General features: G+C 45.4%; 1 protein-coding gene across 3 annotated transcripts; it reads left to right on the top strand.

The window, feature by feature from the left end:
* The first annotated feature begins 2,198 nt into the window (after window positions 1-2,198).
* On the top strand, window positions 2,199-24,093 carry ZC3H4 (zinc finger CCCH-type containing 4). Of its 3 annotated transcripts, none has more exons than XM_072125521.1 (14): window positions 2,199-2,678; window positions 10,475-10,685; window positions 10,802-10,912; window positions 11,067-11,280; window positions 12,361-12,509; window positions 15,185-15,269; window positions 15,357-15,469; window positions 16,252-16,353; window positions 17,412-17,525; window positions 17,869-17,976; window positions 18,376-19,157; window positions 19,258-19,496; window positions 19,756-19,995; window positions 21,436-24,093. In XM_072125521.1, exons 1-14 carry the CDS (start codon window positions 2,587-2,589, stop codon window positions 22,812-22,814), a joined length of 3,939 nt encoding a protein of 1,312 aa, XP_071981622.1. In that variant the 5' UTR covers window positions 2,199-2,586; the 3' UTR covers window positions 22,815-24,093. The 3 variants fall into 3 exon arrangements, with proteins under 3 accessions (XP_071981622.1, XP_071981621.1, XP_071981623.1); XM_072125520.1 differs by having other exon boundaries at window positions 2,200-2,678; window positions 15,185-15,275; XM_072125522.1 differs by lacking the exon at window positions 2,199-2,678 and adding an exon at window positions 5,639-5,945 and having other exon boundaries at window positions 15,185-15,275.
* Window positions 24,094-25,553: the final 1,460 nt, after the last annotated feature.

The following is a 25,553-nucleotide window of genomic DNA, read 5'->3' as shown; positions in this document are numbered from 1 at the left end:
ATTTGTTAATGCAATGTGTTAACATCGCGTTTATGATGCTTTTTGTAAACAGAAATGTTAACAGTTATGTAATTAGGCAAATCACCTCATCTCAGCTGTTGTATATGCATTTCAAACGCAATGAAAACGCAGGTCAAAACGCAACGTGTGAACGCGCCCTCAGGGCACAGTAACGCAGTGCGTTTTGGCTGCTCTTCTATTGCATTTTGAAACGCATTACAACATCTGAGAAGAGGTGATTTGCCTAATTACATTACTGTTAACATTTTCATTTACAAAACACATTTTAAACGTGATGTTAACACATGTTACCACATATGTTTTGCTACAGCATGTGTTAACAAATATAAACAGTAATGTAAATGGACTGAAAACGCATGCTTTAAAACGGTACAAAAACGCAATGTTTGGCATCACCCTTATGTGGGTCCCCACCAGCAGCTCTGGGCCCTGGCACTTGCCCTGGTTTACCAAGTGCTGCCTCCGGCCCTGACCATCTCTGTATGAAGATAGCTCAGCCAACGAGCCGTACACAGTTAAGGGCGCGTTCACACGTAGCGTTTTGACCTGCGTTTTCATTGCGTTTTAAACGCATATACAACAGCTGAGGAGGGGTGATTTGCCTAATTACATCACTGTTAACATTTCCGTTTACAAAACGCATTGCAAACGCAATGTTAACACATGTGTTAGTAGCTTGTTTACGCATGCGTTTTGTTAACACATGCGTTAACATTGCATTTACAAAGGTAAACAGTTATGTAATTAGGCAAATCACCTCTCATCAGCTGTTGTATATGCGTTTCAAGCGCAATGAAAACGCGACCAAACGCAACGTGTGAACGCGCCCTAACGGTGAAGACACACATGACGTTTTTGGGCCGTTTTTACTAAGTGCGTTTTCAGATCGTAAAAAACGCATGCTTTTTTGAAAAAGCATGCGTTTTTGTCCGGTTTTCTGAATTTGCGCAAAAACGGACAAAAACGCATGCGTTTTTTTTCGATCTGAAAATGCACTTAGTAAAAACGGGCCAAAAACGCCATGTGTGTCTTCACCCTTAGGGCGCGTTCACACGTTGCATTTGGTCGCGTTTTCATTGCGTTTGAAACGCATATACAACAACTGATGAGAGGTGATTTGCCTAATTACATTACCGTTTACGTTTGTAAACGCAATGTTAACGCATGGGTTAACACCGCGTTTACGATGCGTTTTGTAAACGGAAATGTTAACAGTGATATAATTAGGCAAATGACCTCTCCTCAGCTGTTGTATATGCGTTTCAAACGCAATGAAAACGCAGGTCAAAACGCAACGTGTGAACGCGCCCTTAGGCTACATTCACACGATGTATGCCCGCTGTACCGTAGTACGGCGGGCATACATCGGCGCTGCGGAGAGGAGCAGGGGATGAGCGCTGCTCACCCCCACCCCTCTCCATAGGAAGATACAGCGCACGGCGCCGTATCACGGGAAAAGATAGGACATGCTGCACCGTACCGCTCCCGTACAGGGCCGTGAGCACATAGAAGTGTATGGGGGACGTATATCGGCCGTATATACGTCCCCCATACATGTGTGTGAATGTAGCCTAACAAAGATGAACTATAAAAAGGTTAAAAACTAAATATTATCAAAAAAACTAAAAGACTGCAAAAAATAAGACCCATTATAGTGATAGTGACAGAAAATAATTAAAAAAAAACAGTTCTGTGTGTACAAAGCATTGATGAAAAAAATTGCTTGGTCATTAAGACCCAAAACAGGTGCGGCCGTAAGGAGTCAGATTACAGATCTGTCACATGAGGCGTCACCACTAACCCCTCAGGGACCGTGTGCCCTCCCTAACCTCTTCCCAGGGCTCATATACACATAGCACCCTCTGTACTGTAAAATTTTTTTAGCTTTTATTGAAGGGGTATGTTTAGTATCTTGGAAACACAAGCCCAGCTCGTGACCACAACCACCATTTTGACCCAACAGGTCTATAGCAGCTGTCTGTCACACATGACCTTCCCTACTCAACAAGAAAAAAAAAAACTACAATCCCCCTAATCCTTTGCGTCATGACGCCCGCCTCCCGCCACTAATCAGCCGCGCCCTCGCCCTCCCCCGCCCCACTCCTCCTCCCTTTTGGAGCGTGGCGATTGGTTCCACGTCGACCCGCCACAAGACTCGACCAATCCCTGCGCTCCGTTTCCAAACCGCGCCCCACTGATTCCGGAAATAACCGAAGCTTTCGTCAGCTTTGTCCTCGGTTCGCTTTTTGTGATGTCACGTTGCGGAGCCGCCTCCTCCCAAGTCCTGCGCGGCCGCCATCTTGAGTCTGTATTCTTCTCACTGCGCCACGATACACGGAATCACCTTCTCCCAGGGACTAGCACCCCTAAAGCCCACCTGTGCCCCCCGCAACGTGTCCCTCCCGCCCTCATATCAGCATCACCTCAGCCGAGGTCTATGTCTATAGAGGGGCCTCAGTAGCGCCCCCACCCTCCTCTGGCCGCCGTGTTACAGTGCAAACCACACGTGGATTCATGTGATGTAGCCAAGTGATAAAGTCGTGTACAGACACTTAATGGTGTATAATGGCCGTGGAGGGCACCAGTGTCCATGAATCCTCCTCCCCAACATCAAACCATGAAAGTGAACACAACCTCCTCTTCCTCCCCGCCGAAAGGTCGAGTAACCTGACAGTCTGTGTGTCTAGAGTAACCCTTGTGTCCACAGGTCTGGAAGTGGGGGGCTGGGGATGGGCTGAGGGGGGCTCAGCAGGTAATCTGTGCCATTACAATGTCATGTCATGTGTCTCCTCTCCCTGCTCCCTCTACTTCTCTTATTATTATGTCACAATACAAGCTGATGATGTCATCGTTTTAAATTTAGGGGGGGCAGTAAGAGGAGACCCCTCCCTTATTTTTTTTTTTAGCCCACCCCACCATACCATTACCAAGTTATATCTAATTGTCATTTATGGGTGTGATAATTTGGGGGCTTTTGTTGTGACCTATGTTGTACTCGTTGCAATGCTGTAAATGTGAATAATTTGATTGGATAAGTGACCTACGGGTGAGTCTTGGGGGCACGATCACCCCTCCCGAGTTGAGGGGGTGATTGATTGTGATCTCTGTGTCACTTTACAGCTACTAAGACTCACCCGTAGAAAAAAATGTAGCTGCTTTCTTCCAGGAAAGGCGCCACACGTCTATCTGAGGGGCACTTATGATATTTCTGTTTATCTATATTGAAGGGGCTGCGATACCACACGCAACCTGGGGGAAGGGGTGGCGCTGTTTTTGGAAGAAGGCAGACATTATTGTAAACAGGTTCTCTGTGGTGGTTGCTACTTCTCTCACTGCCTTTACATTTGTGTCCCATAGCAGTATAAGAAATGCCCGGGTATTGAAGGCGTCTTCCTTAATATGGTTTGTCTTGGTGTCCGTTGACTAAATCCAAATCATAAGGGATCAGTGCTACTTTAATATGCCCCACTCTGTTTCCATTCTGATGATCTGTCCTCAGGGTAGGTTATTAGTATAACCTGCAGTGCCCCTGCATGACCACTATAGTGTTGTCGGAGTCTTCTGGTGCTGTCTAAGCTGATCTGCAGCAGGGTCCAGGATTTGGTCCTTCACCGATCACATTCTGATGACCTATACTGATGGGGAAACTGAAAAAAAAAACCCTTGCCTCTGCTATATACGGGAGTAATATAGGGCTTTTTATATCTCCCTTACAACCATAGGGTCACACATGCACTTGTGGACCTGGCTGATCCCTTGTTTTCAGAGTGACAGAGTCCTGTGTGTGCTGCAGCTGACTCAGGGATAGTTTACACCCGTCCACGTGGCATGCCGAGCCCCCTATATGGGTGATAGTGCTGCTCCTGCAGATGGGGGGACAGGCCTAGGCTATCCAGGCAATTTCTAGGAGCACAATATCCTGATTGTTATTTATCAACCAACCACCAATGTGATATCGCCAGGTGCCATGCCCTGTACATGCGTATGGATTAGTAGCATAGAGGCTTACTCCTGTATGGGAAAAAATATTGAGTAGAGGTGATAGGAGGCCACGTCATGTGAACCTGGATGTGAACTGATCCAGTTGTTTGTTGAGAGCCTAGACTTGGCCCCAAGAACTTGGATTTGGGGATCCCCGGCATCATTGTGTCAGTGTGCAAGGTTTGTGTTATCCCCCCTTTCCCCTGGGAGCGTGGAGCGTGGAGTGTGAATGTGATGTAACAGCAGTGCAATCCTGAGGCCGCTGTAATGTCAGATTGATGGCAGCGAGGCCTCACAAGGGAAGACGGGATTGTTTGTATAGAGAGCAGGAAGGTGGATTACGGGGGCATCGCTGAGTGCTGGCAATAGTGGGCACACAACTGGGGGTAACCCCTGGATCGCAGATCTAAGATTGAACTTTCATAGAAGTCAATGGAAAAATGAAGGATCTTCTGTCTTCTTTTGGGATGCGATCCGTGAGGTCAAGTTATCTGTCTGATCATTTTTGTGTCACTTATCTATCCAACCCCCCAGTAACCAGCGTCTGCAAGGAACATCAAATCTTCTTTGTATTGGAATCGATTTAGCACTGACTTGTTTAAAGTGACTGAAAGGGTTAATGCCCGGGCCATGGGTTACATGAAATCCTTCTACGGAGTGCTTTGTCATGCCAGGCTGCTGCATCCTGTACCTGACACTTTCACTGTATCCCATAAGGTGGGACGGATGTGTCCTAAAATGGAGGAATAGCTTAACTTCTCCAAACTTTTTACACTAGACATACACATTACATGTACGTCAACAAAGTCTGACCATCTTCAGTCTATTGGGGCTCCAGAGACTCGCCCCTTGAGCTGGCCAAGAGGTATTTTGTGTGTATGGCCGACCTTAGATCCCGGGATGGTACGACCAGTAAGAAGGCCTAAAGAAAGGATTAGTTTAAGTTGAAAGAAATTTACTGTCCTAATGAAGCAATAAACCAGGGACACTTACTGTTAGATCCCGGCACGGTGGCTGTGGTAATCTTGTAATACTTGTTATGCATGGCCTCCTTGTGTCTAACATCTTTTATAATTCTGCTAATGAGTCAGAAGGGCTCTGGGGTTGTTACCAGAGCCCCTCTGTGTTGGAGCTTCGCAGCATAGGGATTGTATAAAGGACAAGGCTCTATGGAGAGCATAGGAGCTGTATACAGGATGGATAGATCAGTGTCTGAGACCTCTCTATGTAGTGATATTTTGCACTCTGTTTGTGTTTATGTATTATAAAGATCAGGCAGTAAATATTGAAGAATAAGTTTTGTTTGTTGGAGTTTTGTTACATATTTACTTCCTGCAAGTGTTGGGATCTCTGTGACTGCAAGGTTTGGGTTAGAACACATGGATTTTTGTTGTATTTCAGAGTTGTTCTCATTCCAGTTTTATTCTGTCACGGTTATGGGGTTTATCCGGGTTCTCGCTGACTTGTGTGTTTGTAAAATGGCAGCTGATGGGGGGAAGGGCTTTCGGACACCTCCCAGGTCTCTGTCTGTACAAGGCGATGGCTTGCTGCCCTGTAGCGTGGACTCAGTTTAGCATAGCCTCGCCCTCCCTCCATTTTGGTGTTTGCAGATGTGAAGCCTCGCCCCCGCCAGCCGCCCTTTGAACCAGCTTCTCCTTTCTCCTGTAAATCCCTCCTTCCGAGCGGCAGACGTATTTTTTTTCTATATCTATATAAGAGGCAACAAGAAGCCCCCAAATACCTAAGTCCCGTCATTGCCAATCCTGTAGCTCCCGCACTGATCACCCCACTTTTCCTTCATGGTTTTTTTATTTTAACCCCTGCCTATCTGAATCTGGTGTAACTTCAGCCTCCCCCTCCCCCCCCCACCAATCCTTCCCCTGATATCAGGAAAGCCAAGAAGTTGCTAAACCCCTATGTGTTATTACTGTGATACTGACGATGTGAGTATAAGTCTCTTTCCCCCCCCAAAAACTGCAATGTCTTTTGTCAGCAGCAAGAAGTGTTGACGTCTTCCTCAGCCCTCAGCACATAGGCAGCGCCATGTCTGTCTGCATGCATCATCTGCCAGCCTGGAAAATAAAGAAGCACTTCTATATATAGAAAGCCTAGATCCAGCCTGTGGCTCGTGGCTTCAAATAGCCCTCCTAGATTTTACTAGGAGTCATTGGGAAAGGGGTGCTCCCAGAAATTTATGTCAGATAATGCACATGACCTGTACCTTAGACTGTCTTTCATGTTAGTAGTTACATGTAAGAGAGGTTTATAGTGCAAGTTGTCACAAGGCTCCCTGCTTTAACCATTTCTGTGCTGAAGGGGCGCTTTAAGCGCCGAAAACACTCCCCCTTTGGAGATGTAATCAAGTTGATGAATGCGGGCAGACGCGGTATCTGGCACGATGATCAGCACAGGCGCCAACCAACAGCTTTATAGGAAAAAATTTGTCATTTTGCTTCCTAGGATTATAAGCTCTAGAAAAGTTTTTGTTGAAATTTAACTAGTTGAGTCTTCTAAACTGTACCCGCAAGGGGATCCTGAGAGTTGTAGTCTTGTGACCTGTACCCGCGAGGGGATCCTGAGAGTTGTAGTCTTGTGATCTGTGTCCGCCATTGGATCTGTATCCGCCAGAGGATCAGGAGAGTTGTAGTCTTGTGATCTGTATCCGCCAGTGGATCAGGAGAGTTGTAGTCTTTTGTGTTCTGTGTCCGCCAGCGGATCAGGAGAGTTGTAGTCTTGTGATCTGTATCCGCCAGAGGATCAGGAGAGTTGTAGTCTTGTGATCTGTATGCGCCAGAGGATCAGGAGAGTTGTAGTCTTGTGATCTGTATCCGCCAGCGGATCAGGAGAGTTGTAGTCTTGTGATCTGTATCCGCCAGCGGATCAGGAGAGTTATAGTCTTGTGATCTGTATCCGACAGCGGATCAGGAGAGTTGTAGTCTTGTGATCTGTATCTGCCAGCGGATCAGGAGAGTTGTAGTCTTGTGATCTGTATCTGCCGGTGGATCAGGAGAGTTGTAGTCTTGTGATCTGTATCCGCCAGAGGATCAGGAGAGTTGTAGTCTTGTGATCTGTATCCGCCAGAGGATCAGGAGAGTTGTAGTCTTTTGTGTTCTGTATGCGCCAGGGGATCAGGAGAGTTGTAGTCTTGTGATCTGGATGCGCCAGCGGATCAGGAGAGTTGTAGTCTTGTGATCTGGATGCGCCAGCGGATCAGGAGAGTTGTAGTCTTTTGTGTTCTGTATGCGCCAGCGGATCAGGAGAGTTGTAGTCTTGTGATGTGGATGCGCCAGCGGATCAGGAGAGTTGTAGTCTTGTGATGTGGATGCGCCAGCGGATCAGGAGAGTTGTAGTCTTGTGATCTGGATGCGCCAGCGGATCAGGAGAGTTGTAGTCTTGTGATCTGGATGCGCCAGCGGATCAGGAGAGTTGTAGTCTTGTGATCTGGATGCGCCAGCGGATCAGGAGAGTTGTAGTCTTGTGATCTGGATGCGCCAGCGGATCAGGAGAGTTGTAGTCTTGTGATCTGGATGCGCCAGCGGATCAGGAGAGTTGTAGTCTTGTGATCTGGATGCGCCAGCGGATCAGGAGAGTTGTAGTCTTGTGATCTGGATGCGCCAGCGGATCAGGAGAGTTGTAGTCTTGTGATCTGGATGCGCCAGCGGATCAGGAGAGTTGTAGTCTTGTGATCTGGATGCGCCAGCGGATCAGGAGAGTTGTAGTCTTGTGATCTGGATGCGCCAGCGGATCAGGAGAGTTGTAGTCTTGTGGTCTGTATCCGCCAGGGGATCAGGAGAGTTGTAGTCTTGTGATCTGTATGCGCCAGCGGATCAGGAGAGTTGTAGTCTTGTGATGTGGATGCGCCAGCGGATCAGGAGAGTTGTAGTCTTGTGATCTGGATGCGCCAGCGGATCAGGAGAGTTGTAGTCTTGTGATGTGGATGCGCCAGCGGATCAGGAGAGTTGTAGTCTTGTGATCTGGATGCGCCAGCGGATCAGGAGAGTTGTAGTCTTGTCATGGTGTATTTGTTGCTTTGTGATCTTTTTTTCCCAATTCCCAAATTATTCCCAACTTTTTTTCCAACAAAGAATTGTGTGCTGTGAAATGAGCGGCCACGTGGTCCCTGTGTTGCTGTGTATTTGGTGTACAGTAGTGGCCCCGGTGCTGGTTTCTTAGTATTCCAGACATGTACAGTACAGGATTACACGACGCTGCGCACCGCAGGCGAGTCCCCTCTGTGCCTGTAATCTTGTCTAGTGGAAAAAGCGCAGCGATGCTTCCAGCCCGCATGGTCCTACCTTTCTATAGGATTACTTATACTGTAATACCACTAATTAACAAAGTGCCTAATGTCTACACACGGGGCACAACAATTTGCCTAATTTTCCGGTAATTGAATAGGATTTCTCAGCAGATTTCTGTCATGGCGAGGTAAAGGAGCAGCAGCAGTGCTCCCATTTATGCATGAAACCTGAGGTGGGGGGTACTAGGTGTGAAATATTTTGGCTGGGCAAATACTTAATTAGGTTGTTAGTATTTTTTTTTAAAGCAAAACTAAATTCAGATGGTTTAGGGATCAAATGCAACTATAGGGACATGAGATGTTGTAGCAGTATTATTCTTAGGCCTGTGCGGGTATATATTTATATTAAAATGTTATAATGCATCGCTTGGGTATCACCATGTTTGTAATAATCCAATCAGTTTTTTTTTTTTTTTTTTAAGGCATAGCAGGGCACCGCTCCCCGGTGCGCCAGGGGCGGGCTCCGGCCTTCTAGTGCACCCGTTTTTCTACTTTCTACACCACTTTAATGCAAATTAAGTCAATCATTGTTTAAAGGGGTAATCCTGAGAAGCATAGCACACAAAACCTGGGTTCAGCAGCAGACATGACATCGCCCCCTGGTGATATGATAGATTACATATCACCATATAGTGCCCTGCATAATTTTATTTTTAAAAAATTTGTGAGCTGCTAAACTCCCTTTTAATTTTGGTTTAAATTATGTTTTACTGTACGTATCAGACAACAGTGCTTTTACTTTGAAGACCCCACAGTCACTTTTGAGATTTTGTATTTAAAGGAAACCTACCACTTGAAGTGGCAGGTTTCAGATGGAAATACCGGGCACCAGCTCAGGGTGAGCTGGTGCCGGAGCTTATTTTTGTTAGTGTTTTAAACCGCGGTATCGCGGTTTAAAACACTTTTTAAACTTTATAGCCGAAGCTGCTTCGGCGCTTACCATGCGCGCGACCGTGCGCGCGGCTACATATGAAGTGAAGGAGAGCCGCGCGCATGATAAGCGCCGAGCGTGTACCTCCCTGCGCCGGCTATAAAGTTTAAAAAGTGTTTTAAACCGTGATACCGCGGTTTAAAACACTAACAAAAATAAGCTCCGGCACCAGCTCACCCTGAGTTGGTGCTCGGTATTTCCATCAGAAACCTGCCACTACAAGTGGTAGGTTTCCTTTAAGGGGTTAGGTGGCCATCATCTATGTCAATGATCCTAAGCACCCTGGGCAGGGTTTCTATGATCACACCTATCTTCCTCTCTGATAAGCCGAGACAATGAGAAGAACGAAGTAAGGCCTCAGACTCACTACCGTAATGGGGGGTCCTTGATCTGGCCGTAAAAATTAGCTTTGAGCACATGGTGTCCCACCGCACTATGACTGTGCCGGGTGGCCATTCAGATTACTGTGGATAGAGGAGGGGTGAGGGAGCGCTTAACCCACCTCTCTCCTGCACTCAGCCTTGTGCTTTCCCGGGTTACAGCCAAAGCACCCACACACTTGTGTTTGCATGGATGGCCACCCAAATGTTTTTATTGCTTCCCTAACACGGTTTCCCTATAGAATTCTAAAAATGGACCGCATACAGCATGGTCCACCCCATGCAGTCAGTTTTTGTGGTGGGTTGCTTAGGAGACCAGGTCATGTTGGTGCCAACTGCAGAAAGAATACAGTCATGTGCATGAGGCCTTAAAGAAACAATGTTTGTTGCAGCTTTCAGTCACCAGTCACTGTGGACCGCCGGTATATATAAAAGCAGCCCCCTCTAGCTATGTTCTTTAGTTGAATTTGTGAACGGGCACAGTAAGGACCGGACCAAGCTGGTGGAGGTGGTCAGTGGGAAACTGCGTATTTGTGGGAATGGAATATTGTTTGTCCACGAGCAACAACACAAGTGTATTTATCTTGCTGTGGCTCAGAGGTTCAGGTGGCCTCCTGATCTGCAGCACCTTTAATCCAGGTAGAAGTGCCGGTGGATCGGCACCCACATCAGCCAGCCTATGACTTTGGAGAACGGCCAATGCAGCTCCTGTGATTCCTGGCACATGTGTCCTAGCCAGAGACTACCACAATGTTTGGGGTGGTACATGATTGTTACGGCACCGGGGGGGGGGGGGGAGGGGTGTTACAGCTTTCCTGTGGTTTACAGCTTTCTGAACTCTCACGTTTTCTCCTCTTATAGGGAGGATGGTGAGCTTGAGGAGGGTGAGCTTGAAGACGATGGAGGTGAGGAGCCTAGCAATGAGATCTCAGAGCCTCCGGTCCCAAAAACGAAGGAGGAGAAACATCACAGTGAATCAGAGGATGAGAAGTCACACCGCAAAATGAAGCGGAAACGCAGAAAGGAGAAAGAGAAGCGGAGAGCAAAGAAGAAAAGAAAGTCCAAGCACAAGGTATATACTGTATATAACTTGGTAAATGATAGATGCCTTGTCTTACTGCATGTTTATTATACTACCTTTATCATGAGGGACCCAAGTGTAATGTTTTGATATTGTTACCTTTTTAGCGCCATGCATCATCGAGTGACGACTATTCTGACTACAGTGAAGACTCAGACTTCAGCCCAAGTGAAAAAAGTCACCGCAAATACAGGGAATACAGCCCGTCATACCCGCCGGTGAGTGCTACCGTCATCCGCTTTTGCTGCAACTTTACGTTGGGTTTCCCAAGGCCACTGTTTTCTATGGAGTTTAGATTGAATCCCTAGGGTTGTATTTTTCTGAATTATTCTAGGAGATTGATTGGTAACTAAAAATTCCCTATTTATTTAGCCCCATCAGCCGTACTCCTCACATAATGCCCCACCTTCAAAAAAGAGCTACCATGGAATGGACAGCAAGAACTACAGCATGTACGATGACTATGAAAATGACCAGTATGGGGAGTATGAAGAGGATGAAGGGGATGATATGGGCAAAGAAGATGATTTTGCTAAGGAGCTGAACCAGTATCGAAGGGCCAAAGAGGGCAGCCATCGTGGCAGAGGTGAGCACCAGTCCACACATTGTACTAACCTTCACTACTGGATAGATAGCTGACCGTTCTCACTCCATAAAAACACCCTAAAGTGAGGTAGAGTGATAAATGTATTATCACTGACAGGCTGATAATACGGCACTCTCAAGAAAAGGCGTCTCCAGTTTGAATGGAGTGGTCGTGCACTTGTGCATTTACACAACTCTGCATCAGACCCATACAAGTGAATGGAGCAGTTTTCAGGAACTTGGTTTATGTCTTCATTTACACAGGGGACTCTGACTGCAGGAACCATCCCCATTAAATCTAAAATACTTCACATTATTCTGTTGTTGGGTGATAAAATCTCTGCCATAACTTCAAGGCTTAAAGGGGTTTTACCTTATCAGTGGGGGTCTCAGTGCTGACACCCCCGCAGATCGCGAAAACATCACTCCGTCAGATTAATGGAGCAGACAGCAGCGCATGACAGTTCTGCTCCATTAATGTCTAGGGAGCTGACGGAAATTGCCGAACGCCGTGCTCACCGATCTCCATCAGCTCCATAAACGCGATGGAACAGAACAGTCATGCTTAGCCATTTGCTCCATTAGTCTGAGGAGCGACATGGGGTCCGACGGACCCCTATATTGTACGATCTTCGGGGGTCTCAGCACTGAGGATAGGGCCAAACTTTCTTATCCCTATCCCGTGGATAGGGTATAACTTTCCTTCGTGGGAAAACCCCTTTAAGTCCACATGACAAAATCTCCCCTCTATTCAGTAACATCTGTCATCCTTATCTGACTTTTTTCAAATTCAAAATTAGACGAGTTTTTCATGTTGGTTCATGTGTGTTTATACATGGCTGACATTGACGGATGTGAACTGTGATTTTGTACTGCACATTGGCCCTTTGACAATCCACAGGACATTGTAGATATTGTGGGACAGAAACTTGGAGCACTCACATAGAAGTGGCCAAGGTTTTACCTGTTTATCTCCACAGAGAAATATAGCAATTTTTAATTCTTTCTTAGGTTGTTGCATTTCTGAAGTGTGTGTTTTAGTTCTGTTTTCTAATGACTTTATTAATTGCTTTTCTCCCAGGAATGAGAGGAAGGATAAAGATGATACGAGGCCGTGGGAGAGGGATGCTACGTGGAAGAGGAGGCTATAGGGGGAGAGGAGGCAGAGGAAGAGGTTACTCAGGGGAGGAAAACCCCGAAGATGAGGAGATGTACGATGAAGAAATGGAAGTGAGTGGAGCAGATTTGTCACTTTTGTTCAGTTTTGACTTCTCCTGCCATAGACACTGTTGCTGAGTTGCTTTACTCCGCCTGGAAATACTATGAGTGCTCACCAGGGCTGTGTGGGTGGGAAGCCAAAATTCCAACTCCACAGTCCTGGTTTCCTGGTCACTGTAGCAGTGCTGAGATAAATGCAGGCATTCCCTGCCAGTGCCCTATTCCTCTGATCTGTAGCGGAAGAGCTTCTCTCCTGAGCATGTACATAAAGTGCAGCTACATTCATCTTAACTCAAAGCCGAGAATAGGAATCACAACCTGTGGCAACATGCACTCTGCTGACAGAGCGCTTCCATAACTCATAGAAGCGTTTATTGGTGCAGGAGGATAGTTAACGGTGATGCAGATGAGAACTCCTTACTGTTCCTGGGTCCGCTTTCTGCTCTGTTTTCGGTCACCTGACCCTGGTTGTATGTGTTGGGGTAAGGGTGCAGAGTGTTCCTCTGGTGCAGAAGTCTTAAGTACTTGTCAGCTATGCTGTATTGTACTGGTCCTGGGTTATCTGCCTTACCTCTCTACATAGAATAGAATAGAATAGAATGCTTTATTGTCCCCATAGGGGAAATTGATCTCGTCACAACGACAGCAACAACACCTCCATTCATGATCATAATTATACATATACATACAGGTAAGATACTAACATACATGTACTAACACACATATACAAACAAGTAACCCATCCACAATAAAGACTTCATTAAAAATTATGTTTAAAAAGCATTGCCCTTATCCCCTAAATGTTTCCTTTCCATAGCTGCAATGTTACAAAAATCAGTTTGTAAACTTTTACGCAACTCACCTGATGTTAATCATTCACACAAATTGAGTAATTCATATTAAAATGATGGACTTGATGTCACCCTGGTGACATGACATGCTGAGAAGACCGTGGGACATGGGAAGGAGTAGATGGTAGGGTTTGGCCGAGCAGGACATGCCCCCTCTGATGCCAGGGAATATAGGGTATAGTTGATTTATGCAAATGTAAAGGAAGCAATTTTTAGCTAGAAGACGGGTGTCAGTTAATAGGACTCTATAGGAACCTGTAACCATATACTGTATGTAACCTGTAACCATATACTGTATATACGTCGTCACTGGCTCTCCCTCCATTATTCTCATGCTATGCACGACCATAGTACTCCCATAGCTACATTCTGCTATGATCGTGTATAGTTCGAGAATAGCTTGGGGAGAACCAGCGACGTCACGGGCTCTGTTAACACAGTGCCCTGAGCCAGTTCCCCGAGGGGCATGAATAAATAAATTACTGACGGAGCCAAGAGGCGCTGTATATAATCTGATGATAGATCTCTTAAAGAGGACCTATCACCCCGAATAAACCCTACCTGGCAATTACCGCCGGCATATGGTGTGGTCTGCCCCCTCATGAATACGCTGGACCCCGCTGTAGGCTTGGTCCGGCGTTCTGAGGGCTATGGCAGTGCAGTGTTTGCTAGCTTATTGGTATGCACCGATAAGGCTGTTTAACATTGCTATTACTGGGATAGGGCTGAGGCTCGAGGGTTTTTTTCGGGGTGACAGGTCCACTTTACTGGAAAATCGCTTTAATACCCTGTTTCCCAGAAACAGACAGTCTTATATTAATTTTTGCTCCTATAGATGCACCAGGTCTTATTTTCAGGGGATGTCTTATTTTTCCATGAACAAGAATTTACATTTATCGTTGAACAATTATGGCTCTCCAAACTCATTGTCCCCAATCTCTCATGCTTAGTAAAAGCACTTTCCATTAATGACCCTTCTTATCCTGGTATCCATGTCACAACCTTCTGCGGCATCTAAATGATCTACTAATACTAATGTATGGCGTGGGGGGAGCTGCTGCAATGCCTACCACTAGGTCTTATTTTCAGAGGCCTTATTTCTAAGGCTAAATTCACAAACACACGTGTGCCCACCATACCGTAGCACAGTAGGCACACGTCCGTGCCGGGGAAAGGAGGAAGGGGTGAGCGCTGCACAGAAATGCACAGCACGTGGCGTCCTATCTTTCCACGTAACTGTACGGTGCGCCACCGTATCACTCCCAAACGGCAGCGTGCTCCCATTGCGGTGTGTGGGGGACGTATATATGCCGTATATACGTCTCCCATACATGTGTGTGAATGAGGCCTAAACCTGAACATAATTGTATTGGCTCTTATTTTCGGGGGATGTCTTATTTTAGGGGAAACAGGGTGTGTAGGTTCCCTTTAAAATCCTATTATCAGAAATCTATCAGCATGCCATTAATCTGATATGATATTCCCTATAAATTTCTTAGTTTCATAGAGAGTTAGGGCTAATGCACACAAATGTGCCGAGTCCTAGAGTCCTGTACAATGTGGCTAGATATCTTGGACCAAACACAAATACAGTTCTGTTTTCTAGTTGTATGTGATAACCGCACTGAACTCGAATCATGATCACAATATTGCACTGTTTTCCGAAAGTTTTATGGCAGCTCCTTGCACAATATGTAGCCATGTTGTGATTAGTCCCATCCCTGACTCTGTGTTCGTGGTCCAGGATTCACGGACATAACACATTTGTCAGTCCTTAGGAGTAAACACAGCTGCAACTTTTTAGTTATTTTGTTGGTTGTACCTATTTGTTTCCAGTACGATGAGGAGATGATGGGTGATGAGGAATTTGATGACTACTCAAAAGAGCTCAACCAGTATCGAAAGTCTAAAGAAGGAAGAGGTAGGGGTAAGTCTTTTTCCACATATTTAACAGGTGATCCTAGAGAGTATGTATGAATTTGGCCACATTGGCATTTTCTACTCTTAGGCTTTTACAGGCCCAGAGGTCGAGGACTACGAGGACGAGGATTTAAGATGATTCGTGGTAGAGGAAGAGGTAGAGGGAAAGGCGATGAGGACGACTACTACGATGAAGACGGTGTAAGCTGATTTTTTTTTTCTTCTTCTTGAGAGCAATTAAAGAGTGACATCCTAACATCTTCTGGTACAACCAGTAACAACCAGCCTTCACTACAAATCTGTGATGATTTCAATCCCATCTGCAGGTCCCCTTTATCTTCTGCCTCTTTCAGGTATTGACACTGTCCAGAGGCCTGTAATTTGTCTTATGTGATCCCATCGTACAGCACAGACCAAAAGTTTGCACACACCTTCTCATTCCAAGAGTTTTCTGTATTTTCATGACTATAAAATTGTATATTCACACTGAAGGCAACCATGAATTAATACATGTGGAATTATATACTTAAAGGAAACCTACCACTTAGAAGTGGTAGTTCTAACCCACAGATACATGGCAGCAGCTCACGGTGAGCATATTTTCATTAATACAAGAAACCCACGCTGATTTATACTTTATATTAAAATCCGTTTTGGCACACCAGAGTACGGCACGGCACGGCACACCATGCGCGCGATTGTGCGTGCGCCTTATTCAGAAGTGCCGGAGAGCCAGTGACGTCACTGAGCTCTCGGCCACACTTGCGCCTGCACCACTTCACACGGCCTGTTTCCCCTGCTTTGCACAAGTCACTTGGTCTAATTCTTTTTCTTTTCGCCCATTAAAAATGTTTACCTGAAAATACATGTTAATATGTCAAATAAAAAGTAATTGTTCCGTAACTTAGTGGCATCTGTAATGTGTTGCTAATCTGAAGCAGCATACAGAGAGCAGTCTTCTCACAATCTTCTTTCTTGACTAGGATGGGGGAATGTACAGGAGCGAATATGACAAATCGTACCATCGGCAAGACAAGAAGGGGCGAGTCATCTGTAAATACTTTGTGGACGGCAGGTGTACCTGGGTGAGCATAGTCATGATTTTTATATAGCTTTTCCTTTGCTAAAAATTGTGGGTTTTTAATCAAAGGGGTTGTCCACTTTCAGCAAATGATTGATGGTTTGTGTAAAAAAAAAAAAAAAAAGTTATACATTTTTCCAATATACTTTCTTTATCAATTTCTAGATCTCTGCTTGCTGTCCTGCTATAAATGTGTCTAGGTTTATTTCCACTAGATAGAAATTTGTCCCTGGTCATGTGTTGTCACACCGTTTTTCATGAGCCGTGTGACATCTGCGCACATTGGACAGATTTCCATCCACTGGAAGTAAACATATACACCTCTACAACAGGTCCGCAAACAGAGATCAAGAAAACCGTGAGGAATTGATACAGAAAGTTTTTGGGGAAGTTGTATAACTTTTCAATATGAGTTATTTGCTGAAAGTGGACAACCCCTTTAACTAAGTTGTCATCCACAAGCCAGCAATCTGGTAGGTGACTGTTCTCTCTAAAGGGTGGAGCGAAGGTCCTGCAGCTACATTCAGTAGTATAGGAGTGTCAGAAATCGCAGAGCACAGCGTTGGGTATTTCCATTACTCCCATTTCTTACCTATGAGACTGCTGTTCCATTACTCAGTGGGTTTCCAGCACTGATCAGCTTGTTAATTGATCATAAGAAATATTAGTGGGGTATCCTCCATTTTCCTTATGCATATCCCTTGTTAGAGGATAACATGCAAATTTGGCACAACCACTTTAAAGGGTATTTGTAGTCTTTACAATAACAGCAGATTACGCATTTTCTTGTCTGTTTTTTATGGATGAGGGTTTTTAACCTGAAGTTGGGGTAACTTCAGGTTAAAATGTTTTTTTTAGATGACCTCCATAAGAAACAACTTTTGTTGAAACACCATGTAAAATTTTAGATTTACCTGTCCGCTAGGATGTCATTCCCTTTACATTCTGCTGCTGTGTTTGGTTGTTAGGAGCATTATTTTTAGCTAAAAATAAGTTTTCTGTGTAATAAAACGCGTAGTCGAGGTTTTAAATCCTGTTTACAATTTTTCTATCTTTCTGCAGGGGGAGCACTGTAATTTCAGCCATGATGTAGAAGTACCAAGACGCCGTGGACTTTGCAAGTTTTATATGACTGGCTACTGTGCCCGAGCAGACAGCTGTCCCTACATGCACAATATCCTTTACAAGTTGATAAAATACATAGATATGATTTCCCGGGGAATTATGAAACCCTTCTGCCATTCACAAGGTGCTGATGTATCAGGTGCAGTCACACTCATATCTGCATTGCTGGGTCTGGTTAAACCATAAAAGGGTCGTTGTGGGTCGACCTCACAACAATCCTAAAAATATCCACCTCTAATCCATTAATAAATGGCTTGATCAGGCACCCTGCATGACCAGGTGTGGTTCTTTTCCTCTTGTTTTACTACTTTGAGACCTCAACATCTTAGATTGTTCTTGATATGAGTAAGTCTAGGAGTTGCTTATCGTTTGTGCTCCTTAACCTTTCTCACATGACTTCCCTTGTAAGGTGTATCACACTACAGGCAACTGTGTCAATGGCGATGAGTGCATGTTCTCTCATAGCGAGCTGACCGACGAGACCCAGGAATTGCTCGATAGGGTAAGATGGAAAAGTAATGAGAAAATATGGTTTAGTCTTTAAAGGCTGGGTCACCAACATCAAACGTAACCAGGATTAATACAAGTGAAGGCTATATTCAATCGACCGTAGGGGGGGCATATATACGGTCGAAGCTTGCGGCCGTACATGCGTCCTTCTTTGGCCGGCAATGGGCCCACTGAGCGCATGTGTGTGGCACGCACCGCTTCGTACACGGGGAAAAGATAACACATGTCCTATCTTTCCCTGTGTTTCAGCGCTGCTATGCAGAGGGGAGGGGTCACCACTCTTCCTCTCCATCATGGCGAACGTACTTAGCCCGGCAGGTATACTTTTGTGTGAATGTAGCCTAATAGAAAGTGAACCTTTGGTTTGATGTGCTATGTTGTATCTCCTCAGATGTTGGCTGAAGATGCTGAGGCTGGCGCAGAGGATGAGAAGGACTTGGAGGAGCTAAAGAAACAGGGAATAAACCCTCTTCCCAAACCCCCGCCTGGAGTCGGGCTCCTGCCTACACCTTCTGTACCAACCGGATCTTCTGGGCCATGTGAACCGTTGTCCCCAACATCTCTATCTCCTAATGCATCCATATCAACTTCAGGCAATTCCAACTCTACCTCACTCCCCAGTGGTCCTTTAACAAGTGGGCCAATTCATGGTGGACCAGGTATAGATATTCAGATGCCTGGCAGTCCGTTATCGGGGAGCAGTGCTCTTGGAGCTTCGGGAGCACTGCCTGAAGAACCTGTGCTGGGAGATCAAGATCTTGATGGTCCAATACCTGGTGGTCATATACCAACAGGTCCAATGCTCTGTGATCCCATGCATGGTATTCCAATCCCTGGAGATCCAATGCAAGGAGGTCCAATGCTTATTGGGCCTGGTGAACCCTTATCACCTGAAGGCCCTTATCCCGGAGGCCCCATGCATCCTTATCAAGGAGGCCCCATGCCACCGATGGCAGTTGGACCTGGAGGTCCAGTCATGCCGCCAATGCAGGATGGACCTGGTGTTCAAATGCTTGGAAGCCCAGGATCTGGAGGCCCACCAATGGAACAAATGCCTGGAAGTCCCCCTGGATCTGGTCCTATGGATCCACAGATGTGCCAACGAAAAATACCATCGCTGTTTGAAATTGTGGTGCGTCCTACAGCCCACTTGGCTCACAAGTTAGGTGTCAGGTGAGTCCTGGTAAATAGGCAGTAAATTTTGGCATACTGTATATACATAAGATTGTTTCAGGTTCTGATGCATCTTTTTTTTTTTTTTTTTAATTCTTAGACCACCAGGTCCTCCAGGCGGGCCACCAGGACCACCTGGACAAAGGTTTCCTGGACCAATGGGTCCAGGAGGCCCTATGCATCATGAAATGGGTTTGGAGGAAGATCCCACTATGATTCCTTATGGGCCGGAGGAAGGCTCGGAAATGATTGGGGAGGGTCCTCCTCCACCAGACTTCTATGGTGAATATTATCAAGACCCCAGTATGGAAATGGACCCTAATATGATGGGAGAGGCTGGTAAGTAAACCTTACGTGTTGCTTTTATTTATAGTAGCATTTAGTAGTTATTGTATAGTATAAGGTAAAACATAAGTCACAACATCAAATGCTGATCTCTGAACACAAGGTACCAAAAATTACCACATCACCCAGCCCCAAAGTATGTAGACGCAATGCTGTCATTTTCTAATATGCCTTGAGGATGACAAAATTGTATATTTTAGGATTTTGTTCATATTTTCCGTAATATACGTGTATTTTTTAATTTGGTTATTAGGTGTCTATGAAGACTTTGGTGGGATACAGGAAGACCCCTGCCAGTACCATGAGCAGCCGCCTGAGCAGGGCTTAGACAATCCTGATGCACCATCCACGTTCAACAAAGCAAATATCTCAGACTTTCTGCCTTCTGCCCAGCGCGCCCTATTCCTGCGTATCCAACAGAAGCAGCAAGAAGAAGAAGAACGAGCAAAAAGGTCGGCTGGAAGCTCCCTGCAAGAAAAAGACAACGAAGAAGGTGATGAGATATTTCATGTTCTGGGTTATATCTTATTTCCACATAATTTTAATAAAAGGACCTTGTCCTCTTTATGCTGTGTACGCGATTGGGGGCCATCTGCTGGGACCCACACATCTCCTGTTCGAATGGAGCGCTAATGCACTTGCCTAGCTGTGACACTTCAGGACATTTACGGGCCCCTGTGCAAAATCCATTTTATCTATATAGGATGATAATTAGTATAGCTGGAAAAAAGAAATAAAAGGTTGTCAGCTTTTAATTGTTGAATTTCAACTTAATGTAATCAATTGAGCGGCAAGTTATATATTATATTATATATTTTCCAATCCATAGGAAAATATGGGTACCTGCTGGAGAGGGAGGGCAGTACACTATATGAAAAATGGGGGTCATTTATCACAGCCTATTGTAGATTTGCGCTATTCGCCAACCGTTCAGATTGAATGGTCACTGGCTGTAGTGAGTGCACAGGTGCAAGGCAAGGACGCTTCCTCCACACTCTGTTGGTGGTTCGCTAAGCATTTGAGAGTAACTGTAAAGGTTGTTTTTTTCACAAATCAATAGCTCTAGGGATGTAAAACAACTTTGCTTTTTATCTTTGTTACCTATATGCAGTAGTTTCTTTGCTATCCCCCTCAGATTACCTCAGTACTGCAATGGCTTCTTTCTCTCCCTCTGCTGATGAGCCCTGTGAATCCGTACTTTGTTTACACTGTTTCTCAGACAGTTTCATGGGGGGGGGGGGGCTGCTGCTCACAGAGGAAGAGGTCATGTGACGGTGAATGTAGCAGAGCTGGATGTGTACAGAACAGTGAATGCAGATGTCCATTTTACAGAACTTACTCTCTGTCTCTGCACCTCATGCTGCTCTCCTCCCCACCTTGTCATAAGCAGTATCAGCTCTGTGCAGATAAGCTATTAACCCTTTGTGCTCACACAGCACCGGCTATAGACTTCATGTATTAATGATTTCTTCCACTTATTAAATGTTCCCTGCTCCTCCATGTGACGGAATCTGCCAGGCTTTCCCCATATACATCCTGTATGTGCACTGTGCAGTGTTCAGTGGATTTACATGTGGGAAACTATTAAATGGATTTAATGCTAAAGGGCAAGCTTACTGCCCTCAGCCTGAGGGCACAGACTGACAGACATTAGTCTCCGCCCACTTCAACTCTGGTGAGAGAATTTTGTCAAATCCTTTCGTAACAGAAAATGCCATAACTTTATAAGGAAAACTGCGAGTAGGACCAAGTAGGCATTGTTGTGTTTGTTTTCATACGGGGGATCACATATAACAATTTGGTAAAATCACTATAGCTTTATAGTTAGGCCCCAGATTAAGCACCTCTCCTCCATTATGACAACTTGCTTGTCCTTCACCAATCTGATGCAGATTTTTTACGTTTGCTGATTGTGTTTGTTTTCCCCCCGTAGGAGATACAGGAAACTGGTACTCCAGTGATGAAGAAGAAGGTGGAAGTAGTGTGACTTCAATCTTGAAGACTCTCCGGCAGCAGTCCTCTAACCGCACAACTCAGCAGGTCCCACCAAGAGACGCCGGTTCAGGTGGTCCTGTTGATCCCCGTTTGCAAAAGAGTCAGGCAGCTAGCCGCCCCACAGATCCACGTCTGTCCCGCGATCCCCGGCTTTCAAGAAACGCAGATTCCATCCCTGCTGATGGAGCGCCTCCTGATCCAAGGATGGTTCGACATGCACCTCCATCCAAACAGGACTCGCCAGTCGGAAAAGCAGGTGCCGAAGAGGAAGAAACGGAGAGGATTTTGCGTGATAAAACCGCTAATATTCCTTTAGATCCCCTCCCTGGGCTGACTTTGAAAGACCCTCGCTGCCAGTTACAGCAATTCAGCCACATCAAAAAGGACATAAGTTTGGGGAAGCCAAGTTTTTCCAGGACTATTTTATGGAGTCCTGAAGATCTAATCCCCCTGCCCATTCCAAAGCAGGACTTCATCCCAGTGCCAGCTGCACTTCAGGCTTTGCCAGTTCTTGATCCTCGACTTAACCGTCCAGCCGCCTCAGTTCCTAACGACCCACGGCAGCGGGCAGCTGCCCCTGACGCACCAGCACCCAATTCCAGCCTCCCAGATTTCGAGCTGTTATCCAGGATCTTGAAAACTGTCAATGCTGCTTCTGTTACACCGACCTCTGCCCCACCTCCAGCTGAGAAACCATGCGACCCCCGAACCCGCAAACCACCTGCTGACCCACGACTGCAAAAATCAACAGAGCCCCCAAAACCAGCTGAGCCCAGCCAATCGCTTCCAACAATTCCCACCACTGAAAGCACCCCAACCATAGCTCCTTATGATCCTCGTCTACTGACCGCCGGTGGGGTGAGCAAGCCTAGTGGTCAAAGTAATGTTCTAAGCAACATTAGCTTGTATGACCCTAGGGCGGGGAGCAAGACATCGACTGAGGCTGCTCCTAGTGAAACGGCCTCCAAGGGACCAGAGAACAAAGCTGCCAGTAAATCAAAGGAGCCGCTCTTTGTGCGCAAATCTGCTCTAGACCAGCCAGACGCTGACAAACCCAACTCTGAGTCTGCCACGGACCGTTATAATAGTTATAACCGGCCACGTCCTAAGACCCAAACCGCTTCGGAGAGCAGCCAGCCCGCTGTCCACAACCTCCCAGTGCCACCTGTCTACGGCCTTGTCAATCAGGCCGCCAAGTCCGGCACCGGAAGCCCCTTTGCAGGCAACAGCCCGACACAGGAAAGTGAGCAGGACGCTGGGTCCTTGAAAGATGTTTTTAAAGGATTTGATCCCACGGCGTCTCCGTTCTGCCAGTAGTGGCCGGTCATCCTCTTCTATATACCATTTTTTATATACTCCCTCTGCTGCATACGTTATTCCTTCTGTATATAAACCGAAAAACAGTGTAAAGTCCTGACAATGTTTTTAATGATTAATCAGTGTCTTGTGTAGTAACGGATGCTTTCTGTTTTTGTACATTATTTTAAAGTTCCCTCTACCAGTATCCATCTATATGTATGTAGATATTGCAAAGAACAAAGCAACTCTAGGAAGACCTGGCAGCTCTCCCGACACCAAAATCCTAGAGAATATAGTCATAGAATTGTGTCGTTTCCTCTTATTCATCCCGGACACCAATAAATACATTGAAAACGGGTGTTACTATCCTCCTTGCTGTGTAATGTCTGACGACATCAGTGCTCCGTGTAGGGTCATGACGGAGGGAATAGGAACACCCGGTTTCATAGGAATAATTGCATCCACAGGTTGTCTGTGGGATTGCAACTCCATTGCATTCAAGAGCGCAGAGATGCAATATCTCATACAACCTGTGGACAGACATGGCGCCATTTTCGGACGGAGGCAACCCTGTTGTTCTGTTCCCATCCAATGGTTCGACGGGAGAGCCGTCAGCTCCTCTTGAAGAGTTAAACTCTGATATACAGACCCTCCTCTGTTGTGTTGGGTGAACAGGCAGCTACGTTCCTAATACATTGTACAGAAAGCTGATTATGCTCTCATCTGGTTCTGAAATTGCTCTGCGAGTGTCTGTACTGCCGTGCGAGGGGCTCGTGGTGCACGTGACAGACACATGACTGTACATATATATATATTTATATATATAAATATCATTTTTATACCACATTAATGTATGTGCTATATTCTACAAAGAGGAGCGAGAGAGAAAACAAAGAGAAAAAAAATAAGTATTTATAATCAAAAAGACGTAATTCTTGCCATTGGAGTATTGTAAATTGAGTCGCCACCCTTCCTGCGCCATCATGTTTTTTGTTTTTTTTTTCCCCCCTTTCTATGATTGTTATAAATTCTCCATATATCACACGTCCATGATGGAGCGTCTTTACTCTTCACATTGGGCGAGACTTGGTCTATATATCTGTCACGTTTATTACAGCTACCTGTACAGGATCAGGGTGAACGCCAAGGGTTACATCTTTCTATCGCCATTTGTGTAGGCCAGCACCGCGAGTACATATTTTCAAGTATTAGGGACAAAATGGTTCATGTATTAATAGGTAATAATTCATGTCTGTGTGTAAATATCAGTGAATGACTGGTGCAGAGAATAAATGGATTTTTTTCATACAGATTTTTTTATGGCTTTTGACTTTACATTCGATTTGTATCACAGGAAGGGGGGCGTATAGTAAACTGGGTTTATCCTTTACCTTGTGTAAAAGGATAAGATGTGGGGGTCCTACTCCTGCCAGTTCCAAAAACAGCATTGGATACATGCTGATACTACATGGCCAAGGGTGGGAGTCCCACTGCCCATTCCACTCATTATTGAGGAGGTATAAGCCTGGTTTGGTGTATTTTTAGAGTGTTCCAACCATGCAGTACAGTACTATCACTTACTGATCGTTTTAGGGTCCCACAACCATGTAAAATGCAGCCGCTGCTCCAAAATTATTGGATTTCATTTGCATTGGAGGTTCCCGTACACATTAATGGGACTTAGGAACAGGGAAATACTCAAAAGTCAGACCCCCATCAGCAAGTGAAACCTATCCATGTGATTGGCTTCTACTTTAAAGGGGATATACCAACTATTTAAGTTATCCCATACCCAACTATAGGGGTAAACTAGCTGATCATTGAGGGTCTGACTGCTGGGATCCCCACTAGGGATGGGTGAACCTTGAATACAGTTTAATGTGTGACTCTCTGAATTCAGGCAGTAACCTTTTAAATAATTTGCCGGTGGCATTTTAGTGTAAATACCCACAATCGCACTGATCACAAGTATTTTTGCTGAAATGTCAGATTTCTGCATTTCAGATCCACTCATCCTTAACCCCTTCCCGACATTTGACGTACTATTACTGCATGGCGGGAGGTGCGTTCCCGCAATATGCAGTAATAGTACGTCAAACTATATTATAGCCGACACCCTCCTCTAACACCCGCGATCGGAGATTTCTCCGATCGCGGGTGTTAACCCCTAACACGCCGCAGTCGCGCTGACCGCGGCGCGCTAGGGGCATTTAAGTGGATTCGGACCCCCCCCGGGGCTGCGCGATCTTCTTCCGGGTGCTGGGTCCGTGCCTCCTGGCAGGACCCGGCTGTGACACACTGAGCATGCGCAGCATGCTCAGTGTTTCACATAATACAGTGTAATACATCTGTATTACACTGTATTAGGTGAAGAATAGCTTGAACAAGTGATCAGTGGATCACTTGTTCAAGCTAACCTGTAAAAGTAAAGAAAAAAAGTTAAAAACAGTGAATAAACACAATTTTTTATAAAAATAATTAATTAAATAGAGTTAAAGTCCCCTAAACACAAACATTCCCTATACACATCTAATAAAGTAAAAATACCTGAAAATCACCAAAACCCCCCACATATTTGGTATCGCCGCGTCCGTAACAATCTGTACAATAAGTAAGAAACATTATTGGACCCGTACGGTGAACGCCGTAAAAACAAAACCCGAAAAACTCGCCGAAAATATAAATTTTCATAAAATCCCTTCACAAAAATGTTCTAAAAAGTGATCAAAAAAAGTTATGTGCCCCAAAATGGTACCA

The sequence above is a fragment of the Engystomops pustulosus genome, chromosome 9, assembly GCF_040894005.1.
Source record: "Engystomops pustulosus chromosome 9, aEngPut4.maternal, whole genome shotgun sequence".
Lineage (NCBI taxonomy): Eukaryota > Metazoa > Chordata > Amphibia > Anura > Leptodactylidae > Engystomops > Engystomops pustulosus.
The sequence above is the reverse complement of the archived record's forward strand: the minus strand, read 5'-3'. Positions and strand labels throughout refer to the sequence as shown.

Excerpts from the sequence above, each read along its gene's own strand:
- ZC3H4 (XM_072125520.1), top strand. The coding sequence starts at position 2,587 with ATGGCCGTGGAGGGCACCAGTGTCCATGAATCCTCCTCCCCAACATCA. Across the intron at positions 2,679-10,474 it reads CTCTTCCTCCCCGCCGAAAG|GGAGGATGGTGAGCTTGAGG; the intron begins GTCGAGTAACCT and ends CTCCTCTTATAG. Across the intron at positions 10,913-11,066 it reads ACAGCCCGTCATACCCGCCG|CCCCATCAGCCGTACTCCTC; the intron begins GTGAGTGCTACC and ends CTATTTATTTAG.